Genomic DNA, 25,441 nt, shown 5'->3' on the forward strand with positions numbered 1-25,441 from the left:
GCCCTCTGAATTACAGTCATAATATTTAACGTACAAGTGTCAAGTTTAAGACCACTTCGTGAGGATTACCCACCTTTAGAGTCACAAATGTACATCCAAAAACCGTGGGACTGCATTTCTTTCATTTTGTTATCGCGAACATTATTTGCTTTGAGACTCGAGTGGTATTAGTGGGCATACATTGAGACGGTGTGCGAGGAATTCATGGCCATTATAGGGTTAACCTTTTCCCGTTCCGATGACGCGCGTGTAAGTCATCAGTTTTCTTCCGATTCCATTCTGATGACGTACGTGTGCGGCGTTACTACGCCTCCTCTAAACTACGTGTACGTCATCGGAAAGGGAACCGAAAGAAAAATGTAGAATAAAATAACTTCATCTGTACCGAGGCTTCCACAAGGCGACACGGGGCAGGGCGCGTGGCACAGTTTGGCGCCGGCTCTCGTAGAGTGCAGTCGCGTCGCTACGGTTCTCTGCGGTGAGTAACGAGGTTTTTAAAAAGCACGGCGTTACTAAACAAAATGAACGCCGAATTGCTCGTGCGTTCCGAGGTTCAGCGGTGAACGGGACACCCCAGCCCGCAGCTTGAAGTCTTCTCGGAATGGTGAAAAGGTTAATTGGCCGAAAACTGCTGCTGCTGCCGCCTCTCCGCTTGCCCGCGGCTCCTCCTCCCGCCTCTGCGTCGTTCTCTCCGTCTCTCTCTGCTTGAGAGCGAGCGAATACTGCACGGCACGCTCCAACTTGTCGTTGTTGAGATCTCAAGCTGCACGAAACCCCGCATGGCAAACCCACATGCTCAAACACCACCTATAACCCATGCGGTGTGTGTGGGCTGCCATCCAGTACATGATTAACATTGAGCTGTAAACTGTTGTTATTATTATATTTTTTGTAGTGTTGAAAATGTATGCGGCGAGTTTTTTAAAAAAAATTTGCGCTTGTGCACCATTGCAAAAACAGTGCTTAATTCGTATTTATTTTTAAAATTGCAATGCTGTGCGCATTTATTCTACCCGGGTGAAAAAAAGAATATCTCGGTATAGATCTGCTCACGTTCAACATAACTTTCGTGATTTAAAGCATCACGTTGACGTCGAACTGCACCGCTGCACTTTTCGCGATGTTTACTGTGGGCCCGTCATTTCTCCCCCCGGCTCTTGGCAGCTGCTGGTGATGTCACTGCCAGCCACGCGCGTCCAGCACCGCTCGGCATACCTTTGCCTTAAACCGATTATTTAGACACCTCGACTCACGTTGACCTTCAGCAGACACGTGACGGTTAAAGATGTACGGAGGTAAAAGAATTGCGGCGGGGGGAAGTTTAAGGCGCGAGTCATGAGCGAGAGCTCTATCGGGTATTAGGGTCAACTCTTCTGCGTTGACCAGGCCTTGCTGTAAAAGGTGGTCGTGCCCACACTTTATCCCGCCGCACGCGACTAACTAACCGATCAACTAAACTAAACTTTTTTTAATTTTACCAGGTAAGGCCCACCGAGCTATATAGGTCTTTTTCCGAAGCTCAACAAAGTGGCTTATCACAACGTGGACATTATAGCAGCCAAATACTCCAAACGCACGTTTCTAAAATGTGTGAATTAATTGTGCCTCGTCCGTTAAAACCACCGCGTGGACAGAGGTGGTGGTGGGGTGGAGGGCATTTGAGATATTGGCACCAGGTTTTCAGCTGCCGAGCCAGGACATTGAATCGAACCTGCTACTTGTTGATTTCAAGTCCAGCGCGCTGCTCACTGATACACCCACGCCAGCAGCTGCCTCGCCACTGGAGCAAGCGTTTTTATTTTATTTTGCACGTCCTGTGCAGACGGCTAAAGGAGGGATCTTATTATTATTATACAAAGGAAATGCCCAAACATGAAAGAGTCGAACCACTACACGATTCAGATGAACATTCCTGCGGTCTGATATATACAAGATAGGGCACGAGGCGCTTATGCAACATGCAAACATACATTTCCCCCCTCTCTATGAGCCTCATTACACAGTTACTGGGTGTCCATTGCACAGAAGCCTGTGTCTGGGCTGACAAGAGACTGTGATACGCGTGTAACACCAAACTGGTAAACGCTCCTTCGGTTTATGTACACTGTACGTACTAACACGCTTGGGAAACTCTGGCGATCACTCTTATGTAAGCGACGATAAGAGAGTGCATGATGTGCCGTGAGAAGGGTCCCAACTACCCAAAAAGTCGCCGATTGCATATTTTGTTTAATTTTGTTGACCAACGCGTTGAGTTTTTATTTGGTTAATTGTGCTTGTGCGCCACTGCCAACGGACGCAGCGGCAGCAGCATCATCGCTAAATAGGAGGAAACGGAGGCGTCGGTGTGGTGAATGCTGTTGTTTGGGGTTCATGGTCATTGGAGCCTGTTGACATTTTTCACGAAAAGTTATGCGTGTAAGCTCACGGATCCGTTCGTCATTCCGAACCCACAGGTGGCCCGGCCGGCCGCTGCGGTCGTGAAACAAAACACCGAAGCTGTTTCGCCGCTCCTTATTGCGCGTGCTTGTATGGGGATCGGTGGTGTAGCGGTTTAGCGCACTGGGCTGCAAACCCGGCGGCTGGAGTTCAGTTCTCACTCACAGCCAACACCGGTGACGATTATCTAAACCGGTCCTGGGCCTCCCCGAGGTCGACTCGGCCTCAAATGAGTACCCGGTGCGGTGTGTAAAACCACTGGGGGAGACAAAGGCGGCCGGGCGTGGTGCTCGCCACCCACCCCTTCGTGCGCCGTGCCGGCATTCATAGGTGCTCGGGAACAGCACTTGCCCCAACAGTCTGTTAAGGCTATGCGGGGGATATTTGTCTTTGCATGTATGTGTGTGTGTATGTGAGAGCTTGGGCTAGGTCCCGTTTTTTTATTTACATTAGTCACTGACATTTCAGCACGTGGCTTTAGAATCTCACTGGGGCAAGAGGCATTTTTTTGCTCCATTCTGCGTTTTTTCACTTGAAGTGAAGTTTAAGGAGTGGACTCACGTCAATGCAGCCTTGCAGTACAACATCACGCATCCGACTTTCTGGGGGGACCGAGGTAGAGGCGGTGGTTGGTTGGTCACAGTGGCCGTGCGATGGGTCGGATATGCACGGTTGTGTACTGTACCTTGTTTTTGTGGCTCCCGGCCCATTGCATTGAGGCACGATGCTTTTTGGCAGTATGCTCATAACAAAAACAATCACTGTACACTGACTTTGTTGGGGCGGGTGGGAAAGACGCATCGATTTGCTGGTTCATATTTATCACCGAGCTCACGTTTACACGCGTTTAATCACGCGTTTCATGGATCGCTGCTGTTCACTTCGTAGACTTTGCACGAACTGTTTATGCAAGCGCAACAGGAGACTTCAACGGGGAACTCGTCTTTATTTTAATTTTTAAAGAATAACGATCGTAGAATCACACTATGAGATCTCTTTTACCAGTGGCAAAATATAATAGTAGGTTTTTACCCTTTTAAACTGGTACAAAACTGACACCTTTATTCAAGGCATCGTGTTTGCAATAACCACAACACAAGTAGTCAAAAAAGCAAACAAAAAGAAGCAACTCTGATCATGATAATAATTTGCACTGTCCTATTATCATGATCAGAGTTGCTTCTTTTTGTTTGCTTTTTTGACTACTTGTGTTGTGGTTATTGCAAACACGATGCCTTGAATAAAGGTGTCAGTTTTGTACCAGTTTAAAAGGGTAAAAACCTACTATTAGATCACAGAATCATTCCGTGATCGTGGTGTGTTTCATTTCTGTGTAAGTGTTCGGATGAATACATTCGCTTTATTTTGTTCAGCAGCTGGCTCACCGCTTCGGTTATACACTGCAGATAAGAAGGGGGCAGTTTTCTTTTTAACTGTGACACCTGGAACTTCTACACCCAAGAGACGTTTTGATTCCTGCGATATGTGGAACGTTACTTGTCACGGGTTCACATACAATGGCAAACATTTAGATGTCTTGTTAGTCGTTATTTTGAAGAGAGAAAGGGTCAGTCGTTGCGTAATGTAAAAATAATAAAAACAATACGATCGAATCGTGACCCCCAATGTCGGTAATATACAAATGAGACTAAATAGGTCAAGATTAAGCTCAGCCCTGCAATCACTTTCTCACAACACTGCTGGCAGAAGCACCTCCACTAGAGGGAGCTCTAGAGAAACCCCTAGAGGGAGCTTTAGAGAGTCCCCTCTAGAGGATAATTTGGCCGACTCTTTCCAGCCTGCCCCGGTGTCTTGGAAGAGGTGGGAATCACCCACACTTTACCACATGTAACCTCGCTGATCGACTTTTCCGTGGCGTCCACTCAGCAATTTGTAACTGTCCAGTGGAAAGAGTCGGTGAGCGGAATTGAAGAAACTTGAACCGTCGTTTCAACTGCCACGCCCGGGAAATGGAATCGAAACGGCGGAGGCCTCTTGATTTGCAAGTCCAGAGTGCTACCCATAGCAGCCGCACAGTTTCCCTGAGACATAGTAGATCACACAGTTGGTGAAGGTTATTTCATTTCATGGCGGTTCCACTGAGAGAAAGAAAGAAAAAAATTCCCTTTGATCGGTTTGCTCGACGACAAGAGAGAAAAATTTCGACCGGAGACGTTTTTTAGTCTGCGGGGCACATGGGATTGTGTGGAGTGTAAGCGGATGTTTTAAATGTGTACATTGCGTGGTGCAATTCGTTGTGGTCGCTAGTTTGCATAGGCGTTGTGATAGACGTTCATAGCGTGGGTGGTTGTTACGTTTTGAAATTATTTGTTGATTTTTAGCAACGTCTTTTGGGCAAAGCACGGTTTACAACATAATCATTTCACTGCAGTGTGCACACGTGTGTGTTTTTGAGGATTTTGTACATGGTATATGATCATTTGCAGCCACCCTCTATCGATCCACTGCTGGATAAACGCCTCTTGTGACCATGTCGGTGATGGAAGACTGGGGTTAATTTGACTATACTACGCCGTGCTGCTCAGTGTGGGTTTGTGAAGTGGGTGGGAGGGGGGCGAAGAACCACTTCAGATGTCTCTTTGCCACCGATGTTAGCCCTGCCCAGAAATTAAACTCGGGTCGCCGCGTTTATAGCACGGCGCACACTGCCCACTGCGACATATCTTCCCTATGTGAGTCCACGAATCTCCGTGTGAATCTATCGATTCGCCGTATAAGTCAGTAAGCCCCTGTGTGTGTCTTTGAGTCGATACAGCGCGGTACTGGATTTGCACAGGATCTCAATGCAACTGCGTCACAAGACGCAGGGACGTGGGCCGTTTATGGGGAAAGGGTTTGGTGGTCATTTATTTATGTATTTAATAAGGAACCCGAACTTGAACAGGGGGAGGGCAGAGAGCCAACAGCACGGATGGCTGGGAGATGTGAGGTTCCAGATTGTGGGGGACAGCGGAGGATCACGAGCAATCTCCCAAAGTGCACGGTTGGTTGTGTGCGGTGCGAAAGACGTTCAACATACATACATACTCAAGGTTGACTTGGGGTTTTGACAGAAAGCCATTGGCGGGTCGTCTGTGGAGGATATTGAAGATGGAGTAAGGGCCACCTTGAAGTTGATCTGTGATTTGGATTTCAGCCGACGGAGGGTTCGGAGGAATTGGGGTGCCTTGTCGTGTTTTAGAAGTCCAGCAGCGAGCCGCATTTGATTAATCTTGAGTTGGAAGGTGAGGAGGGATTTGGGGAGGCCTTAGAGGGGGAACAGAACGTCGCAGTTGTTGAGCTGGGATGTGATAAAGGCACGGATGTGGGTCTCAGTGGCAGCTTTAGTAAGGACATGGTGCATGTGTGAGTTGTTTCAGGGTTCAGGTATGTGGGTAGAGGACGAGAGCTCTTGATTAATGACACCTCTGAGGTTTCTTCAGTGTAATGTCAGAGTGTAGGAGGTGCAAGATGCAGTTTTAACTGGCTGTGGACTTCTTGGCAAGAAGTAATGCAGTTTGGCATCACTTAGCCTTGTACGTCTTTAAATCTGTGGGTGTCTATCTAGGCCTGTGTAAATAAATGGGTGTTTATGTTCGTTTCTCAGTCCGTTTGTCCTGGTGAGGGTTGCAGCGGCAGCGTGTTGAGTAGGACTGTCCAGACCTCCCTTTCTCTGGCGATAGACTCTAGCTCTTCCTGGGGAATTCCCAGCCGTTCCCAGGCCAGCCGAGCGACATTGTCCCGCCAGTGTGTCCTGGGCCGGACCCGGGGTCTTCGCTCAGTGGGACGTGCCGGGTAGAGTTCCACGGGGAGTCTACCGGGGGGGGGGCATCCTTACCAGTTGCCCAAATCCATTGTTCCACGACCGTTAATCCAAATTGTTCCTCCTGAATCTGAGGCTCGATCACCGGGTGGAGCCTCCGCTCCAGCACTCTGGCATTGGCTTTACCTGCGACGCTGAGGAGTGTGACCCCTCTGTAGTCAGGAGCAGACCCTCTGGTCTCGCTTTTTAAAAATGGGAACCACGATCCCAGTTTGCCAATCCAGAGGTACTGTCCCCGCCTTCCATGCAACATTAAAGAGGCGCGTTAACCACGATACTCCCACACTGTCCAGCGGTTTCAACAACTCTGGGCAAATTTCGTCCACCCCAGCAGCTTTGCCGCTACGAAGTCCCTCGACTGCCGCAGTAACTTCAGCAGGCGTGATGGATCCGACCACCCCCCCCCCCCCAGCTTTTTCCAGGGCTGCCTCCTGAGAGGAGGGCATGTCCACCGGGTTGAGGAGCTCCTCAAAGTGCTCTTGCACCTCTCGACTACCTCCTTAGTTGAGTTCAATGTGACTCCACCCTTATTGAGAATAGCCTGGGCCATGTCCCGTCGACTCCTCCTAAGCCGTCGGATGGTTTGCCAGAACATCTTTGAGGCTGCCCAGGATTCCCTCTCCATGGCCTCTCCAAACTCTTCCCATGCCCCGGGCTTTCGCTTCAGTAACTGCTGCAGCTGCCGCCCTCTTGGCGAGCTGGTATCTCTCCGAGCATAGCTCGGGAAAAAGCTCCTTCTTCAACTTGACAAATTCCCTCACCACTAGTGTCCACCAGCGGGTCCTAGGGTTGCCGCCATGACAGGCACCAACTGCCTTTAAGCCATAGCATTTCACAGCTGCATCCGCAATCGAGGTCCTGAACGTCGTCCACTCGGACTCAATGTCCATGACCTCCCCGGGAGTGCATCAGAAGTTTTCCCGGAGGTGGAATTTGAAATCTTTTTCCACTGGGTCTTCCGCCAGATGGGCCTTCCACGTCTATCTGGTCCAGTGCCCCAAGCATCGGATCCAACTTTCCACCAAGTATTGATCAGTTGACAGCTCTGCCCTTCTCTTCACGCAAGTGTCCAGAACATATAGCCTTTGGTCTGATGATACACCTATGAACTCAATCATTGACCTTCGGCCCAAGGTGCTCTGGTACCAAGTGCACTTAAGAGCATCCTTGTGTTCGAACATAGTGCTTGTTAATGACATTCCGTGACTAGCGCAGAATTCCAATAATTTCTCACCGTTCGGGTTCAGATCAGGAGGCCATTCCTCCCAATCATGCCTCCCTAGATATCTCCATCGTTTCCCACGTGAGCATTGAAGTTGCCCAGTAAGACTGTGGAGTCGGTAGACGGCACTCGTTCGAGCACTGCACCCACCGTCTTCAAGAAGGCCGAAGACTCATCATCATTTATAGCAACTCTTGTCAATCTACTGATGGATGTAGACCTCTATATCTCCATACTTTACCATGCTGGTCAGTGCTCATCGGTGAATGGAGGCGAGCGAACAAGTTCGGTACAGTGGAACCCACTCTTCACTACGGTGATTGTTTCCACGAAACCGGTCGTTAAGTGATTTGGTCGTTAAGCGAGTAGAGGAAAAACACGTTAAAGGCTTAATTCGTTCTGATAGCATCAAAGGTTACCGTTTTTCACCCAAAAAAACGTACTTTATCATATTTAAACAATGGATATTAATACATAAAGATACTAACAACATTATATGAACACATAAATAATTAAAATAACATAGTTAATCAATGCACTAATTAATATTTACTGTACTACAACAGTCCGTTGTGAACAGAGGAATGGTTGGTAAGCAAACACATTGGGCTCTATGGAGGCACTACACTACTATACACTACACTATACACTACTGTACACTACACTATACAGTACTGTACACTACACTATACACTAAACGTTGGGCTCGATGGAGGGCCATCGTTAAGCGATTAGTCGCTAACAGGAGTGGTCGTTAAGAAGGGTTCTACTCTATATTACAATACACTACACTACTATACACTACACTACTTTACACTACCCTATACACTACTATACACATTGGGCTCTATGGAGGCCTGTCATTAAGCGATTAATCGTTAACAGGGGTGGTCGTTAAGAGGGGTTCTACTCTATCCTATACAATACACTACTATAAACTACACTATACTCTACACATTGGGCTCTATGGATTCCTGTCATTAAGCAATTAGTCGTTAACAGGGGTGGTCGTTAAGAGGGGTTCTACTCTATATTACAATACACTATACTACTATACACTACACTACTTTACACTACCCTATACACTACTATACACGTTGGGCTCTATGGAGGCCTGTCATTAAGCGATTAATCGTTAACAGGGGTGGTCGTTAAGAGGGGTTCTACTCTATCCTATACAATACACTACTATACACTACACTATACACTACACATTGGGCTGTATGGATTCCTGTCATTAAGCGATTAGTCGTTAAGAGGGGTTCTACTGTATTCACTTCTACTGATGTTAGCCATGGCCAGGAATCGAACCCGAGTTGGCAGTTCTGCAGTACAGCCGAATATCCGCTACGCCACTGCTCGCCGTCCATTTCTACCGGCCTAAACTACCGTGCGGTGCACTAACAATATACTGCATCTAGTCTCTGTAATTTGTGAAGAAAAAATTGACGTTCACTCGATGCACACTTATGGCAACACCCAATCATAGTTGTTATAATCGCACGTTTAAAAAATTGAGGCCCCCCCCCCTAAGGTTCAAGGTTGGTTAGCCCTCACCCATAACCTGCACCCAAATGCCCTTTGGCAGTTGAGTAACTGATTATACGGTTTGCTGTTGAGCACTAAAATAATGAAATCCGTCCAAAGTCGGCCGTGCACAACTGCCAAAGCAAAATAATAATGTTGAAGGGCCTATTGGCAGCAGAATTCAATTTGTATTCACCAAACATTGTCTGTCTATTTTTTCCAAAGTACTTTAGTTTGAGTCAACGAAGCAGCAAATGGTTGTCATATATAAAAAAAATTGTTCATGAATAAATTATAAGGGTAACACAAATGCAGTTAACGTTATCGAGTCTGACAACAGCACTCGCCGCTTATGCCTCCCCTGCAGTAGACAGACGGGAGGAGACAGAATGGAAATCTTTGGCAAGTAAACTTTGATCAGTCACCAAGGATTGGGCTCAATTTATTTTTGTTTACCTCCACAAACCCGTTAACAAACTAGCCCCATAATTATCCCATAATTATCCTTGTGACGATGTTACACCCATTTTACTTTTCAAGCACCTTTTTCTCAGAGCAGTGTACAACCTACTCTCCCCCCCCGAAATAACAGCCATTCTTTCCCACACAGATCTGCACGTGTGTGAGCGACTTGGCCTCTAGTGACGATGATCTAAACCGGTCCTGTGCCTCCCCTAGGTCGACACGGCCGCAAATCAGAACCTGGTGTGTGAACATCGCCACACGGGAGACAAAGGCGGCCGGGCGTGGTGCTGGCCGCCCACCCGCTCGTGTGCCGTGCTCACGACCAAAAGCAATCACGAATAACCGAACTGGTACCAGGCTTCCGCTAGCTCTACTCGGCCTTAAGCGAGTACCCGTTGGGGTGTAAAAAACACCATCATTGGGGAGACAAATGCGGTCGGACGTGCTGTTGGCCACCCACCCCCTACACGTGCCGTGCCGGTCTTAATAGGTGCTTGCAAACAACGCTTGCCCCGACAGTTCAGTGCAGGCTATGCGGGGTCTCGTTGTCTTTGTAGCGGGGTTTTGGCCCAGCAACGCGCGGTAATTAGGGCCCCATCAGTCGTTTTTGGCGGACACCGACTCGGCCATTATCGCTCCTCCTGTTTTCATGTCAACGTTCGAGGGCACTTGAGAAGGTGCAACCACTGAGCCGATGATTTCGCATTTTTATTTTAGCCGGGTGGGTTATGTGAGTGTGTGCGTGTGCGCATGTGGAGGAGTGGTGGCCTCGTGGTTAACTGCGCTGGCTTCGGAACCCGATCAAACCGAGTTCGAATTCCCGGCCACAGCTTACATCGGTGATTGTCCAAACTGGTCCTGGGCCTCCCCTTGGTCAACTCAGCCATGAAATTAGTACCTGCTAAAGTGGTGCTAACATCAGCACTCGGGAAACCAAGGTGGATTGTCTACACCACTCCCTTGTCCGCCACGCCAGCTTTCATAGGTGCTACTCGCTAACAGCACTTGCCACAGCAATTCTTGCATGCTAGACACGAGATCTTGGTCTTTGTGTATGTATTGTGTTGGTAGCGGTGGCACAATTGTTAGCGTGCTACGCTACAAACACGGTGGTCCAAATTCGATTCCCGCCACGGCCAACACAGTGACAAATATCTTAACCGGTCTTGGGCAAACCCGAGGTCAACTCGGCCTATAAATGACCCCCTGGTGCGATGTGTAATCGTCGCCACGCGGGAGACAAAGGCGGCCGGGCCCGGTGATTGCCACCCGCCACCTCGTAAGCCGTGCTGGCCTTCGTAAGTGCTCCATGAGTCGTTTCAGGCTGTATGGGGGGGGGATCTTTGTCTTTATTGTACGTCCGTGTGGGACCTTTTTATTTTTGTTGCCTCAGGAGTGTTTTGTGTCGGAGCGGAGAGCGTTGAAACACCGCAAACTCTGCAAAGAGGATTTTTTGGATACATTTTGTTGTTGCTGTAGTTATTTCACTGGCCGTTGTGAGAGTTGGTGGGGGGGGGTGTTGGCTTGGTTGGGTTTGAGTGGAAAGCGCGCTCATCCCCACGTCTCTCTCTTAGCAGCGGCGGCGATGCCGCGCCTTCACCCTCCATCTCTCCCCTGTCGGTTGCCCCGTCCAGGGCTATTTCCGTCTCTCGGCATCGGCAGCAGCGGCGGCAGCGGCGGCGTGCGTCACTGAGCGGCGGCGGCAGTAGCGGCGGCGAGAGAGAGCCCCGGGGCAGAGCTGGACTCGACGCCGACCTCGCCGCTCTGCCTGCTGCACCGTAGCCGAGCAGCCCGAGTCCCTCCAGCGATCTCGAACGGCCGGCGATTGATAGAGAGACCCGTTTTGGCGTCGTCGTTGCTGCCTGCTGCCTTTTTACGGTTTTTTTTTGGGTTTGTTATTTACGGTCAAGCACCGTAATTCTTTAGCGTTCATTATTTATTCGCTGCAAACGAAGTAGCAATTGTTTTATCCCCATCCCCCCCCCCCCAGTCCGTACGTCCCGCGGTATATTTAATGTGCTGTAATTATACTTGCGTGCCATACACGGGAGTATATTTAGACGTACTGTATGCTCGGACTAAGTGAGTAAGCGCGGCGGGGTGCGTGCGTTTACTGCGAAGGGCTCGACTCAGAAGTGTGCTCTGCACATGAGCGGTCATAATAGGAAACACGCCACGTCTCGAAAATATTGCCGCAGAGACCGAACCGACTGCCCGTCTCATCAGAGTGTGGAAAAGACCTGCCGCCACCCAACCCGGCTCTTGTTGGAAAAAGTAACTGGCGAGTTGCGCGTTTCGGCGCAGTATTTTTGAATTGTCGCCGCTAATTCCGGACGGACGTTCGCGATGTGCGTGGGACGCTTACAGCGAGGTGAGTCGTGACATGTCGCTTGTTTTTTTGTGCGTGTGTGTGTGAGGTGCTCCATGTGCAGGCGCTTGTGTCATGTGCCCGCCGATTCTCCAGAACCGAATGATCAATACGTTCCTTGAAATGAACTCTTAATTTAGAAAGGCAGCTTTTACGCTTGAGTTTTTTTTTTGCTTTGACATTTACAGTCATCTCTTAGTCATGTGCTGTTTTTGGAGCCGATCCTATGGAAACTCGACGATGCTACGACGCTCGCTCGCATCTAATCGTATAATAATAATGATAATCCAGTGCTGCAGCAGTAATTCTAAATCGTGCAGGATTTTCCCATGTTTTGTATAACGTTTGAAATGGGTCAAAAAAAAAAGTGGTCTGCAGCTGCCTTGCCTGTTGCAGGACAGTGTTACTTTAAGCCAAAATTGAGGAACTATGAAAATAGAAAAAATGGAAACTCCCCCCTCTCTCACACTGTCGAGCATTTCGTTTATACTAATGCAGCCTTCATAATTTGGTCCACGTAGTTTTTCAAATAATGTACGTGCCGGGGTCCTTAAAACGTTACCCGAGGTAATTTGGGCTCTCGGCGAACCTTGCTTGCGAGCCTCACGGCCCGGCTCATTCCGAACGTCGACGATAAATGCCCGCCCTCGCGTCTTTTGTAAACACACATCCCCGTTGCGCAGTCGTTTTAAGTGCCTACCCTTGTTTGCCTTGGTATCTGGGCGGCTGTTGGCTATATTACGTTCGCGCGTTACTGCTGTGGACAATATCATAGCGGCAAGGAGCGCCAAAGACGCGGCCCGCCCGCCCGCCCGCCCGCCTACACCACGAGCGGTAATTGTGTGGGTGATTACTTTTGTAAAAATTCCAGGCCCAAATTTGGCAGCGTCCTTCGAAATACGGTCCTCCAGCGAGGCCGTGTTTATGCCTCAGGCATGCGAATTAAATGTGAAATAAAATATGCGCGCATGAGGTTTCTCTTTGACATTAATGGTCCTGAGCCGTTGTGTCGAGATCCAGGTTAGCATTTAATTTGCCTCGTAATTACACGGAATTTAGCCGTTCTGGGTTGTCACGTCCAAGCACATTTGGAGCTGGCAGTAAATGCTCAGAAATCCAGACGAGTGACATTTGGATGGAAATGTTTTAATTTTTTTGGCGGAACGATGGCCTTTGTGGGAATGAATGTCGCCCCGTTGTTCCACTCAGCCATCGGGCAATTTTATTTTACGTTTAAAAATCTGACGGCGTGGTCATAGCGGGCACTTTTTGAGTGTAAATACGAGCGAGGATAAGTGCATCGCATTGTCGCAGATCGAAAAGGGAGTGGGTTTAGAGCAAGGCTAGAGAGTGTTGTCTGTAGATAAATGTGAGCATTTTTATTAATGTATGTGGACCAGTTTATGCACATTACAAGTGTGCAGAATAAATAAATGTCGACAGTGTAAGTAAGTTTGAACACAAACTGGTGATACGTGTAATCGAGTAATCCAGTAATATAACTGAAACTAAATACCACGGCTGTAATAGATGCGCTTCTTTTTGGCATGGTACATTATTAGGAAATCCAAATGCACGGTTTATTTATTTTAATAATGCATTGTGAAACCAAACCCCCATTTACAAACAAAGCCAACGATTAGGAGCACAAACAAAATCAATATGTTACCTGATTAAAAAAAAAACACATTTCTGGTATTTGGCTCATTTTAAAAAATCAGCAAAAACATTTTGCGTTTCCGTTGCACTTCCGTCCGATCCCTCACGAGCGCTCTCCTTCCTCCAGTCTAAAGTCCAGGCAGGCGCCCGTCACGCTGGGCGCTCGCTATCCTAGATGGACGGAGGCCCTTGAACCTCCGCCGCTTCACTGCTGCTGCCCCCGAGAGCCATGGAGGCATTTTTCAAGCGACACATCGTGCTGCAGCTGCGACGGGCCTCCCGGCGCAAGCGGCTTCCGCCCGGCGCCGGCTGCAGCAGCCCCGAAGGCGAGCTGGCTTGCTGCAGCGGCGGCGGCGGCGGCCTTTCCGCGGGCCGCAGGCCCCTGTCGCAGGACCGTGTTCTGTCCGGGCCTCTCGCCCAACGGAGGCGCTGTAGCCTCGTGGGTCAGGCGCGCTACGCCAAGAGCAGGGCAGCCAAGGCGAAGGGCTCCACGCTGCTCTCCCGGCTCATGAAGTCGGGGCAACGCGGCTCGCGACAGCGCCGGCGCTCCAGCACGGCACCGCTCTGGGCTAACCCGCGCTTCCTCGTGCCGTCGCACGCCTCCGGCGGCCCCAAGAACGAGGCGCGCTGCCAGGGGCCGGAGGGGGCGCAGGACGACGCCGCCGAGGCCTGCCGGCGTCGGGACGCGAGCAGCAGCAGCAGCAGCAGCGGCAGCTTGTGCGAGAGCGACTGGGACTACGGCTCGGAAAAGGGGTTCGATTTCGTCCTCAGGACTAGAGCGGACGAGGGGGGAAACACACAGGGGGAGACGATTGGTCGCGTAGAGGCCCATCAAGGGCCGGCGAGTTCTCCGGAACCATCCTCGGCGTCTCCCCCTCCTTTGCCGTTTGCGACGAAATGTACGCGCAACCCTGGACAAGCGTCGGCGGCGGAGGAAACGGCATCGGGTTTGAGAGGAAAGCCCAGATGGAAGCTGGTCCACAAAAAGTCAGGCCGTTGCCTTAGACGTAAGCCGGCCGTGAAGTCGGCCACCGCCCTTTATGAGGCACCTCATGTTGTGCACAGGTTGGTGCTGGAATTTTAAATCAGTATTTTCCTGGTTATCGCTATAATTTGTGCAGCAATTGCCGGATATAACAATGTGTCCTTACATGTATCATCCAGTGCAAATTTATTATAGTTGTTTGAACGTGGTCAATAATACTAGGCACATACCCGCGCGCGCACACATACGCACTTGGTAGTATGAAGATTGCATGACACTAGTTTCATCCCTCCTTAACCTCCACGTGCCCACCGCGGCGTTGGCGACGCACGTCGCATCGAGGTTTCAGAGCGTCATCCCAGGTGGTGGCCAGCATCTAGGGCGCGTGAGCTTGCTCCGCGCGCCTCTTTCCATCGAAGATTGCTTGAGCGTTTTGGTATTTTGGGGTGCTGCAGCAGTAATTCCCAACATTCGACCACGCAGCTCAAACTGCTGTCCGATTGTAATTCCTTATTACCGTATGGGACCTCCGCAGACACTTTGTGGCTGTGGTGTTGAGGTGAATGCGGTCAATTGTGGAATTTATTTCAGTTGCTTTTTTGTCTCACGCTTTGGTCGAATTCTTCTGTGCGAAAATGCCTGTACTACTTGGGGCATAATAATTTAATAATCGTGGTTTCTTTTTATATTTCCCTTCCTTTGCCAAAACGTGTGATATTGTAATATGACCTCTAGCAGCCAAAATATACAGTACATTTCTACCCCCGTATATCTCAACCACGCAAACGAGTGTGCTTATTTTAGTCTGTTTCATAGCTGTCTGTTCTTTCCAAAGATGCAGTTCAAAATATCGTTCACGTTATTTGGACATGACACATAGCCACGTTGGGTTCCAGGTACATGTTGCCTATGCCTCGTACGTACGATATCTACTCTGCACTTTATGTGTGTGTGTGTTGAAATGCGTGATACGTGCATGTTCATATCAATATTATTCGTGGGGAACTGTGGCACGAGTGGTTATCGTACTGCACTTCCAACCCATGACCTGAATTCCCATTTGCAGCCATGGCCAAGAATATCTAAATAGGCTGTGGGCCTTCCCTAGATTAGATTCAGAAATGAACGAGTACCTGATGCGGTGTGTAAACATCACCATTTTGGAGAAATAAAGCGTTCAGGTGTGGCGCAGACCACAGTTCCGCCCCTCGTGCGCCATGCTGGCCTTAATAGGTGCTCACCAGCTGCAGTTGTTCCACTGGCCTATCAAGTCTTGATATCTACAACCACGGATGCAATGAAGAGAGGATTTTCCGACAAACGCTGGTATCTGAATCAACTGGGCGGCCAAGTTTCCCCAGCACGAAGTGACCATCATTAAAACGCACGATCAAATTTGAGCGTTTAGAAGTTTGTTATTTATTTTTGCCTATTGGTGCGAGTCAGGGTGGTGGGTGCGCTTGAGGTCGGTTCGTTCTCTGCTCACAGTCCGTGCATCCACGAGCAAGCGCCGTTGTGATCTGCGGACCCTCCAGTACGAGAGCTGGGAGCGGGTAATCTGACTTGCGTGCTGAGCCCGCACAAGCAGAGCTCGCTTCTCGGTCTACACATGTAAATACAAAATATGTCTTAGTTCGTTGGCCTACTGGCTTTCTGTAGACCATTTATGTTTGAACTTCTTGCACACCGTACGTAGCCAATCGTGCTAATCGGGATGCAAAACATTCAACAGCAGCATTTGTATAAGCCCGGAAACTCTGGGCCGGTTTCGACCTTCTGGGTCTCATCAGCAGTGTCAGGCTTGCTATGTAAATGCTGTTTGGCTACTTGACGTTGTTTAGCAAGAGCCCTCCATATAAACTGCTGTGGTCCTATTCAATACCAAAAAAGCACATGATACAAACTGTGGTGTGTTGTTGTGGAGCATTATGGCTAAACAGAATTTCGATCTGTGTCTCCACATATAGGTGTGAAAAAAGAAATGTTTTAGTCTTATGGGCCTAATTGGCCTGCCAGACCAATATCATCCAGCAGAATGCTCCTCACTTTGGCAGCCCTTCCACCCTGCGCTTTCAGATGCCCGTACGGGAAACTGTACCCTCAGCCGCAGGCTGCATGGAAACTAGCATTTTCATTGTTTATTAAGGAGGCTTAAAAAGAATGAGCTATGTCATCAGGGCCATTTAAAATTAATCACCGTCATTAATTTTTCAATCTCGTCTTGTGTGTCGCAGGTTTTCATCGCTCGCTCGCTCGCCACGCTTCTTAGCAAGCACGCGTCGCGACCGCGTCGGCACCGGTGGCGATCGTTTTCAGAGTCGCCGTTGAATGTTTTACCGTTCTCGCAGTCGCCCTCACGAACGCCCCCGTGCGTGTGCGCACGTTGGCAGGAGGGGGGCGGGAGGCGGCATCGTTGGGACCGTGCCCGTGGCCCGGCGTGGTATTTGCAGCGCGCCGATGTCTGCTGTCGGAGGAGCTGCGTTCGATCTTTGAAAAAGAGAAGCGGCCGCTTTCGGCTGTCACGGCTGGCTCGCGACCGGCTCGGCTGCGCATAGCAAGCCCCTCGCTTTGGGGAAGGGAGTAATCTCCGCCCCATCCTCGGGATGTCAGGAGTGCACCCGTGCGGTGTTTTGATTTACGTCTCGTTTGCGATTTCATTTATTGTTTAGTTTACTTTGAATGTTGTCACGCTGGTTTCAGTCTGGATGCAGATCGCATCTATTTGTCGCCATGTGCGCTTGGTAATAGAGGTTTTGGGGGTGGTGTTGCTTAACCTTCATGCGCAGTTTGTTTTGTTTTTGTAATTGCAATATCTGAGCATTAGTTGCGGTTTATTCGACTTGCACTTGGGATGCCGGCTGCAGCAGCTCGAGAATTTCGCTAACTCGTTGCTTAAACGAAAGACATAGTGCCGGTGATTACCTACTGATTTGTGAATACGTCTTTGTCCGTCTTTATATTGGTTTTAGTCATCGTGCAAAAGAGGGGGTGGCTCCGCTTTGGCAAGTTTTTTGTTTTTCATATCACGATTGCCGAGCATTGGAATCAGAGGCCCAGAAACGCCAAGTGGCCAGCAACAAAACAGGTGCCACACGTAGACGTTTAGATGTTTAGACGTTTATACGTTTCAACGTGGGGAAAGAAACGATGGGAGGCAGGTGGGCGGGGGGGGGGGTGAAGAGAAGCGTTTGGTTTTGCGCCGTGGTGGTTAAACCCGAAATCAAACGGCTCGGAGGGCTGCAGTTGGACAGGCGCGAATGAGGAAAGGAAGGAATAGGAGGTAATTGTGGGTGGCGGGGCCCTTTGCCCCGCAGTGGAGAGCTACAGGCTGACAACGACAACAAGAACATTGGGCACACGTCTGTAATCCAGCGTTGTGTGGGCGAGGGTTGCTGCACCGCACAAACGTGATACTCCCTTGCCACGGACGTCGAGTTGCCATACCCTGGCCCACCAGGAGAAGGTGGCACATTAAAGTGCAGACTCATATCATCTGTCCCTTCTGGACGTGGTGTTTTTTTCCCCAGTAACTGCGGTTTCGTCCCACGTGTGTAAACGCTCATTGATTTTCTGAAAACATCTGCATATGTGGAGGACTGCAGAGCTTGGGCGATTGTTGGCACCGTCTAAGCTGCCTTCCAGCATGTCCGTGGTTCCTCAACGATTGTGAGATGAATATTTCATAAGCGACACTTTAAAATGCTTATGCATTATTATTAACATTGTGTAGATTAACTGAAATCGTCCCACGATGTCTTCTTGTCCACACTGTTTAACCACCACACTGCAAGTCACTACACTTCTATCCCTGCTTCTTCCCCCGCACTGCTCCCTCCCATCGTCTTTTACCCGCAAGTGTTTGTAACGTTGTTCAACCTAAGACGCGTTCACTCTTTATCCATTACAACTGGGATGGGGCCGCTTTCCAGCTTGACGTTTTGATACCTTTTTGGGCCCTGTGCTCTGCAACTGTGTCGAGGTGCGAGCCGTGAGCCACTGGCATGTGAGCGCGAGCGAGCTGACGGTCGCGTGGGCGTGCGTGCGTGTGTGTGTGTGCCTCGCGCTGCATGCAGGAAGGCCATCTCTAGGTCGGGCATGCAGCACCTGGCCCCCGTGTCGCTGATCGGCCCTGGGCCCCCCGCCTGCCTCCCCTCCACTGCGCCCAAGGACCCCACGGACAGAGAGGCACGCAGCATTGTCGACTGGAACGTACGTCCCTCGCGCATTTCACTTGGCTACTTATCGGTGTGTGCGGGGCGATGTGGTCCGCTGCATCGCACGTTCACCGCCACGCGCGCTTTCAGATGCGCTTTCGCGGCCCGTCTGGAACGCTCTTCAATTCTGACGTTCGGAAGCCACTGGATCGGTGCACTTTTAAATCATCTAGATTTAAAACAGATTTCTTGAGAACTGCTCTTTGTGTTTAGTTTGTTGTGCTTCCTCCGCAGGTCCAATTAGTGCGGTTGGCTACGTATGGTGTGAAAGAAGTAAAAACAAACATGAAGCTGGTCATGTACGGTGCGAAATAAATTCAACAAACATACTTAGTGAAACCAGAGTCTGTGTACAACTAATAAACGGTGGCTTATGTGATAATATATCTGCTAAAAATATATATATTAACAAAATTTACTTCTTTTGGTAATTTTAAAGATGTTGGTACAACTAAAGCATTGTCATCTCAAGTGGTACCAACGAATACATTATTTGGACTTTGCCAATGATCTAATGAGATTTGTTCTGTTGGTGTCTGATTGACCAAGTAAGAACTGGGGTAGTCTTCATTGTTGTTGGTGGCCCTGAGCAATTGGGTGGAAAGTCCACGTTTCTGTGGCGGGCGCCATAGGAATGTGGAATGGAATGACCCTTTGTGTCACCGTCACTTGAGAATCAACGTGGATATAATTTTATATCCCGCTGCGTAGGTTCTCGCCGCTGTGCTGTCCGGCTCGTGTTTGCGGGTTGGTGCTGCGTGTTGTTTGGCAAACGATCTGTGGCACGTTCCGTTTCACATTCCTCGAGAAGCCAGCACGTGGAGAGCAGCATGTCCAACACGTGTGTGGCACGACCGGGAAACACATTGGAAAGGATCTGCGTAGACTTTCTAAATCTAGACGTATATATGATTGATTTCTGTTGGTGGGAGAGATACAGTGGAAACCCCTCTTAACGATCACCCCTGTTAACAACTAATTGTTTAACGACGGGCCTCCACGGAGCCCACTTTGTGTAGTGTATAGTGTAGTGTATAGTAGTGTAGTGTATAGTGTTGTGTATGGTAGTGTATAGTAGTGTAGTGTATAGTAGTGTAGTGTATAGTAGTGTATAGTATTGTAGTGTATAGTGTAGTGTATAGTAGTGTATAGGTTAGTGTATACTAGTGTATAGTAGTGTAGTGTATAGTGTAGTGTATAGTAGTGTAGTGTATAGTAGTGTATAGTAGTGTAGTGTATAGTAGTGTATAGGGTAGTGTATAATAGTGTAGTGTATAGTGTAGTGTATAGTAGTGTACTGTATAGTGTTGTGTATGGTAGTGTAGTGTATAGTAGTGTAGTGTATAGTAGTGTAATGTATAGTATTGTAGTGTATAGTGTAGTGTATAGTAGTGTATAGGTTAGTGTATACTAGTGTATAGTAGTGTAGTGTATAGTGTAGTGTATAGTAGTGTAGTGTATAGTAGTGTAGTGTATAGTAGTGTATAGTAGTGTAGTGTATAGTAGTGTATAGGGTAGTGTATAATAGTGTAGTGTATAGTGTAGTGTATAGTAGTGTAGTGTATAGTGTTGTGTATGGTAGTGTAGTGTATAGTAGTGTAGTGTATAGTAGTGTAATGTATAGTATTGTAGTGTATAGTGTAGTGTATAGTAGTGTATAGGTTAGTGTATACTAGTGTATAGTAGTGTAGTGTATAGTGTAGTGTATAGTAGTGTAATGTATAGTAGTGTAGTGTATAGTAGTGTATAGTAGTGTAGTGTATAGTAGTGTATAGGGTAGTGTATAATAGTGTAGTGTATAGTGTAGTGTATAGTAGTGTAGTGCTTCCATAGAGCCCAATGTGTTCGCTTACCGACCATTCCCCTGTTCACGACGGGCTGTTGTAGGTACAGTAAATATTAATTAATGCATTGATTAACTATGTTATTTAAATTATGATGTGTTTATAATGTTGTTAGTATCTTTATGTATTAATATCCATTGTTTAAATATTATAAAGTACGTTTTTTTTGGGTGAAAAAGGGTAACTTTTGATGCTATCACGACGATTTAAGCCTTTTACTTGTTTTTCCTCGACTCGCTGAACGACCAAATCACCTGATGACCGGTTCCGTGGAACCAATTATCGTCATTAGGAGAGCTTCTGCCGTATACAGGTCGTGACTTTTCAGACGACTGGGTTTCATTGGTCAATGCAATGAGATTGGCAACTGACGAAAAGAGTGATGTTAGTTTTTTTTTCATATGTAACTTTATCGAACACTTAGCCATGTGCACACAATGAGAAGACTCCGTTACACCTCAGACAACCCGCATGTTCACGGAACGACGTGATAAAACGAGAATCTCCGAACGCCGATAACTCATTGCACCCCCAGTGAGTCCATCATTTGACAGCACCCAACTTTCCTCCAAGTCGCAGCGCAAAGACAAACACACCCCCTATTACTTTAATAACGTGTTATTTTACGTTGTAAGTTCACTGAAGCGGCAACTTTGACAGATAAGAATGAAAAACAAGAATAGGTTTTAGTTTTTCTGGCAATAAAACAGGTCCTAAGATGTTCAAATAGATACATTTTTCAAGGCATCGAATCTGCGTTAACCACACGTACTTGTGGCAAAACATGCAAACAAAAATGCTCTGATGATATATGCATTGTCTTTGAAACATCTGTTTTGTTGCCAGGAAGGGTAAAACCTTTTTATTATTTTTCATTATTTTTTATACTGCCAAATAAGGTCCCATAGATTGACAACTAATATTTGTTTGGTTCCTGTGTCTTCCCCCTGCCCCCCTCCCGTCATCCCGCACCCCCCACCGTCTCATCTGCACGCAGGAGAACGCTTCCGTTGGGGAGCATCTGTGGTACGACGCCAGCGTGTCGGGCGACGTGTGCTACGTGGGAGAGGAGAGCTGCATGGCGAAGACAGCGGTCAGTAACATTGGTGCCCCCCACCGCCCCCCCCCCCCCCGTGTAACCCCCCACCTTATCACGTCGCACTCACGCGCACACACCCACATGATGTACGTGCCTTCGCCAAACTGACTCGGTTGTTTGGGTCGTGCAAATGGGTGCCACGGTGGCCAGATGTTAACTATCTCACCTGTTATGCAGGAGGTCGTGGGTTTAATCCCAACCCTGACTGCTGTATATTTGGAGTTTGCGTGTCCTCCCCGTGGCCGCGTGGATTTTTCTCCTGGTTTTTCCCTCCACATTTAGAAATGTGCGTTTAGCGTATTTGGCTGCTATAAATTTACACGTGATAAGCCACTTTGCTGAGCTATCATTTTGTGGCCAGGTCGCTTCTGAAAGAGAGCTATACAGCTCTGTGGGTCTTACCTGTTGAAATAAAACATGTTTCGTGGCTGCGTGCCGTTGCCACCGATACGGGCTGAGCGGGATTTTCCGTGAAACAAACGTTGTCTTTCCCCGCCCCACCGCACCTCCGATTAGGACGGTTGGCTATGTGCGGTGCGAAAGAAGTTCAATATACACACGTACATATTCTTGGTTCTTTCGGTAAAGTCACGTAGAAGGGAAATAATAAAATAATTAAAATATAAAACACTATTTTTTTATATTTGTATTCTTTTATTATTTTCCTTCTACGTGACTTTACCGAAAGAACCAAGAATATAAATCCCTGCAGTCTCGAAAGCTTTAAATCAAAATACACACGTACAGTTGATTTGAACAATCCACGCACTTCGACGGCCTCCACATAGCTCGCGCACAAAGTGTTTTCGGGTTGTGCTCTCGCGCGTCGCTCGGCACGGTATCTTACGTTTTCGCTCCACACACTTGGGAGCTTCTTCAGGAAGGGAATGTGAAGCGACGCCATCCGACGACGCGCTGGGAAGCCGTACGGCACAACATGTTTTGTCCGGCACGTCACACATGCTTCGAATACAATTATAAACACATCTCTCTCGACAATGCGTTAAACAGTCCTGATGTAAATCGCAAAGGAAAAATATTAGCGTACCATCATTACATATTTGTGTAAAGCAATTGAAAGTGCATAAATATGAAACATAGGACACTTTAAGCAGAGTACAGTATTCCAATTAAACCATCCATCTAAACACTTTAAATTTCAATTCCAAAAATGGCGATCGCTGGCGCGGGAAGGTAATTGGCTATGAAATGACATACAAATGCCGTCTTTCAGAATGGGTGCACGTGGAATGGTGTCCTGTGGTGCGTGACCCTCACACTTGCACATGGGAAAGAGGCGCCATCTGTCTTAGTTTCAGTGCTAACGGCACGCCGGCGTGCCTGGGATGTCTTCCAATATAGGACATCTGCAAATGTTTAAATGTCTTAAAGAGAGGGGTGACACACGCAGAGAGAAAACTAAATATCCGCGAGGAACTATTTGCCCGCAGCTGTAATACCGCTAACTAATTTTGCACCTGTGAAATAAAATATAGAATATTTTCAGAATCAGAATATTTATACTGGAGGAATCCGATGAGCTATAAAGCTCTTGTTCACAGATGTCCAGTAGTTTTCACAGATGTCCGCTAGATAGACTGCTGCGTTCACTTTCATTCCTAGCCCACGTTAACGTGGAATTGAAAATAAGCTAACAGGGCCCGCGTGGAGCTTATGGTGTCCGGGGCACGGCGTTGCTGTTGGTTCAACACGTGCGTGACGTTGTGCCCTTCGGTACTTTTGTCTTATCGTCTTGGAAAAGTGGCGTGCGGCGACACCCGGAGAGGCGGTGTGTGGGGAATGCTGGCCGCCACCGTCACTTTCGCCGCCGCTGTGCGTGGAGCACGTGGGCTGGAGCCGCTGTTTTCCCGATTGGCCGCTTACGCACCTCTCGTGCTCGGGTCACGGATTATAATTAAAGCTGTGGCATTTTGTTATTACGTAAGGGGCGCGGAGAGGTCACCGTGTGCCGAAAAGGTTGCCGCTCCGTTTTTTTTGGGATAAAAATAACAAGAAATCTACCCGTTTAATGTTTTCGCTCATTAGATACGCCTTTGCATAATTTTCGTGCATCATTTTCGGGAGAAATTACGCGCTTTTCACAACCGTAAGCTTTAATAAATATCGGAAGGCCTCTGTGCGTTGTTTGGCAGCCGTCGCGCGTATCCACAAATAAGATTTCGCCCCCCGTCGAATTCCAGCGTTAAACGTTACACGAGTGCCCTCTTGTGCTTCCTCCGAGTTAAGGCTCACGCGAGGCACCTGCGCCATTTCCACAGCATCCTTCTTCTCGAACAGCTTTTTCGTTCCCACTTGAGGACCTGGTTCGCATCCCGACTATATGGGCCGAATCGTGTCACCTGGGCGGTTTGTGTAGCTGGCGGTGGTGGTGTAAAATTTCGCGGGGTTCCCCCCCCCCCCCCGGAAAAATGGGAACATTCACCAACAACAAGGCATGGAGTCAGGTCTATTGTGTAAACTTGTAGCATTATTTGGTGTTCCCAGTGGGAGAATTTGAAATGGTCCCTTGCAGCCACGGTTGGATCGTTTTATGGCCTCAGGTGCCTCCGAGGTAAAGGTGAAACGTAGTCATTGTCTGCGTGTGCTTGGAAGTCGGGAGTCGTTGGTCGATACGTGTACAAACTCTTGTTATCGTCGCTCACCGTTGTATTTCTCTCCCCTTTGTCGTTTTTTAGCAGAAATCTCTGCCAAGGAAAAAGTGTGCCGCATGTAAGATAGTTGTGCACGTGGCCTGCATTGATCAGCTGGCCAAAGTGAGTGCTGTGTGGGGCTGCAGCGCTGCTCTGAGCCTCGGTGGGAATGCGTGTGAACCAGCGACGATTGCCATACCTGTCAACCCTTTATCAGCACCTACCTTGTTACAGACCAATTCAGACCTTATTGGTCACTCCGTGCCCTTATAAATCTCAACGTTCATCCTACCAAGTCCCATCACAAGAGAGAAACACAAACAAATAGACAAAATTATTATTTTGTGCCCGCATTGAAACGTCTGTACGCGGGTATGGACCTGAATACTAAATTTCCCTGTACAAGAATACAGATAAACCTTATGGGTTGACAGGTATAGATTGTCCCTGTGTCTGCAGTTATATAACAGATCATGAAATTAAATTACAATTCATTGTTTTTCTAAAATTAATTGCAGTTTAAAGAAATATGTTAAACTTGTTTAACAGTTGTCACTTTGATGTACAAAACATATCTTTGAATAATTCGATGAGGATGTCCACTGAGTCGCAGAGCGGTGAAATCCTCCTGCGGGTAAGTGCTCGGGGGTCGTTCCATAACACGATTGTGTTTTGTAATTTTTTAAAATAAATATTAACTTGATAAACGAGCGAGGTCTTGCAATACGAGTAGTACGTGTATACGCTTTGTCTGCCGAGCGTCACGTGATCACAACTGATATACGAGTGCTTTGGATTACAAACATGCTTCCGGAACGAATTATGCTCGCAATCCAAGGTTTTACTGTAATTGTATAACCATTTCTAACTGACTGTAACATCATTTCTCAACTATTCACCTCATAACACTCACATCATCATAATCATCCATTGACCTACAACTCGGCGTTCAAAGTCCACCCGCAACTTCTTTTCCGAACTCGTCTCGGGCAGCAGCGATGCTCGACGCGATGGAGATGGGCGGTCGGGCCGGTGCGTACGGAACCTGCGTCCGGCGGGGGCATTGTTAAGCGCGCGCCTTTGTTGAGCCGTCCTATTTGAGACGTCCGCCTGCATTCGGATGAGGAGGATGTGTGGGAGGCTCG

General features: G+C 48.2%; 1 protein-coding gene across 11 annotated transcripts in view; it reads left to right on the forward strand.

Annotated features, from left to right (window-relative positions):
- LOC133350176 (diacylglycerol kinase zeta-like) overlaps nt 1-25,441 on the forward strand; it is a 284,717-nt gene that overhangs the window by 133,423 nt on the left and 125,853 nt on the right. For 2 of the 11 annotated variants that reach the window (XM_061564239.1, XM_061564241.1), the window contains exons 1-5: nt 11,449-11,847; nt 13,631-14,568; nt 18,562-18,697; nt 21,544-21,639; nt 24,342-24,419. In XM_061564239.1, the coding sequence (XP_061420223.1) occupies nt 13,733-14,568; nt 18,562-18,697; nt 21,544-21,639; nt 24,342-24,419 (1,146 nt within the window). In that variant the 5' untranslated portion in view covers nt 11,449-11,847; nt 13,631-13,732. Of the gene's footprint in view, nt 1-11,438; nt 11,848-13,630; nt 14,569-18,561; nt 18,698-21,543; nt 21,640-24,341; nt 24,420-25,441 lie in introns of those variants that run through there. The other 9 variants (XM_061564244.1, XM_061564245.1, XM_061564242.1 and 6 more) reach the window with 6 other exon arrangements.

This window comes from Lethenteron reissneri, chromosome 33, assembly GCF_015708825.2.
Source record: "Lethenteron reissneri isolate LAM-NWPU_2019-01 chromosome 33, ASM1570882v1, whole genome shotgun sequence".
Lineage (NCBI taxonomy): Eukaryota > Metazoa > Chordata > Hyperoartia > Petromyzontiformes > Petromyzontidae > Lethenteron > Lethenteron reissneri.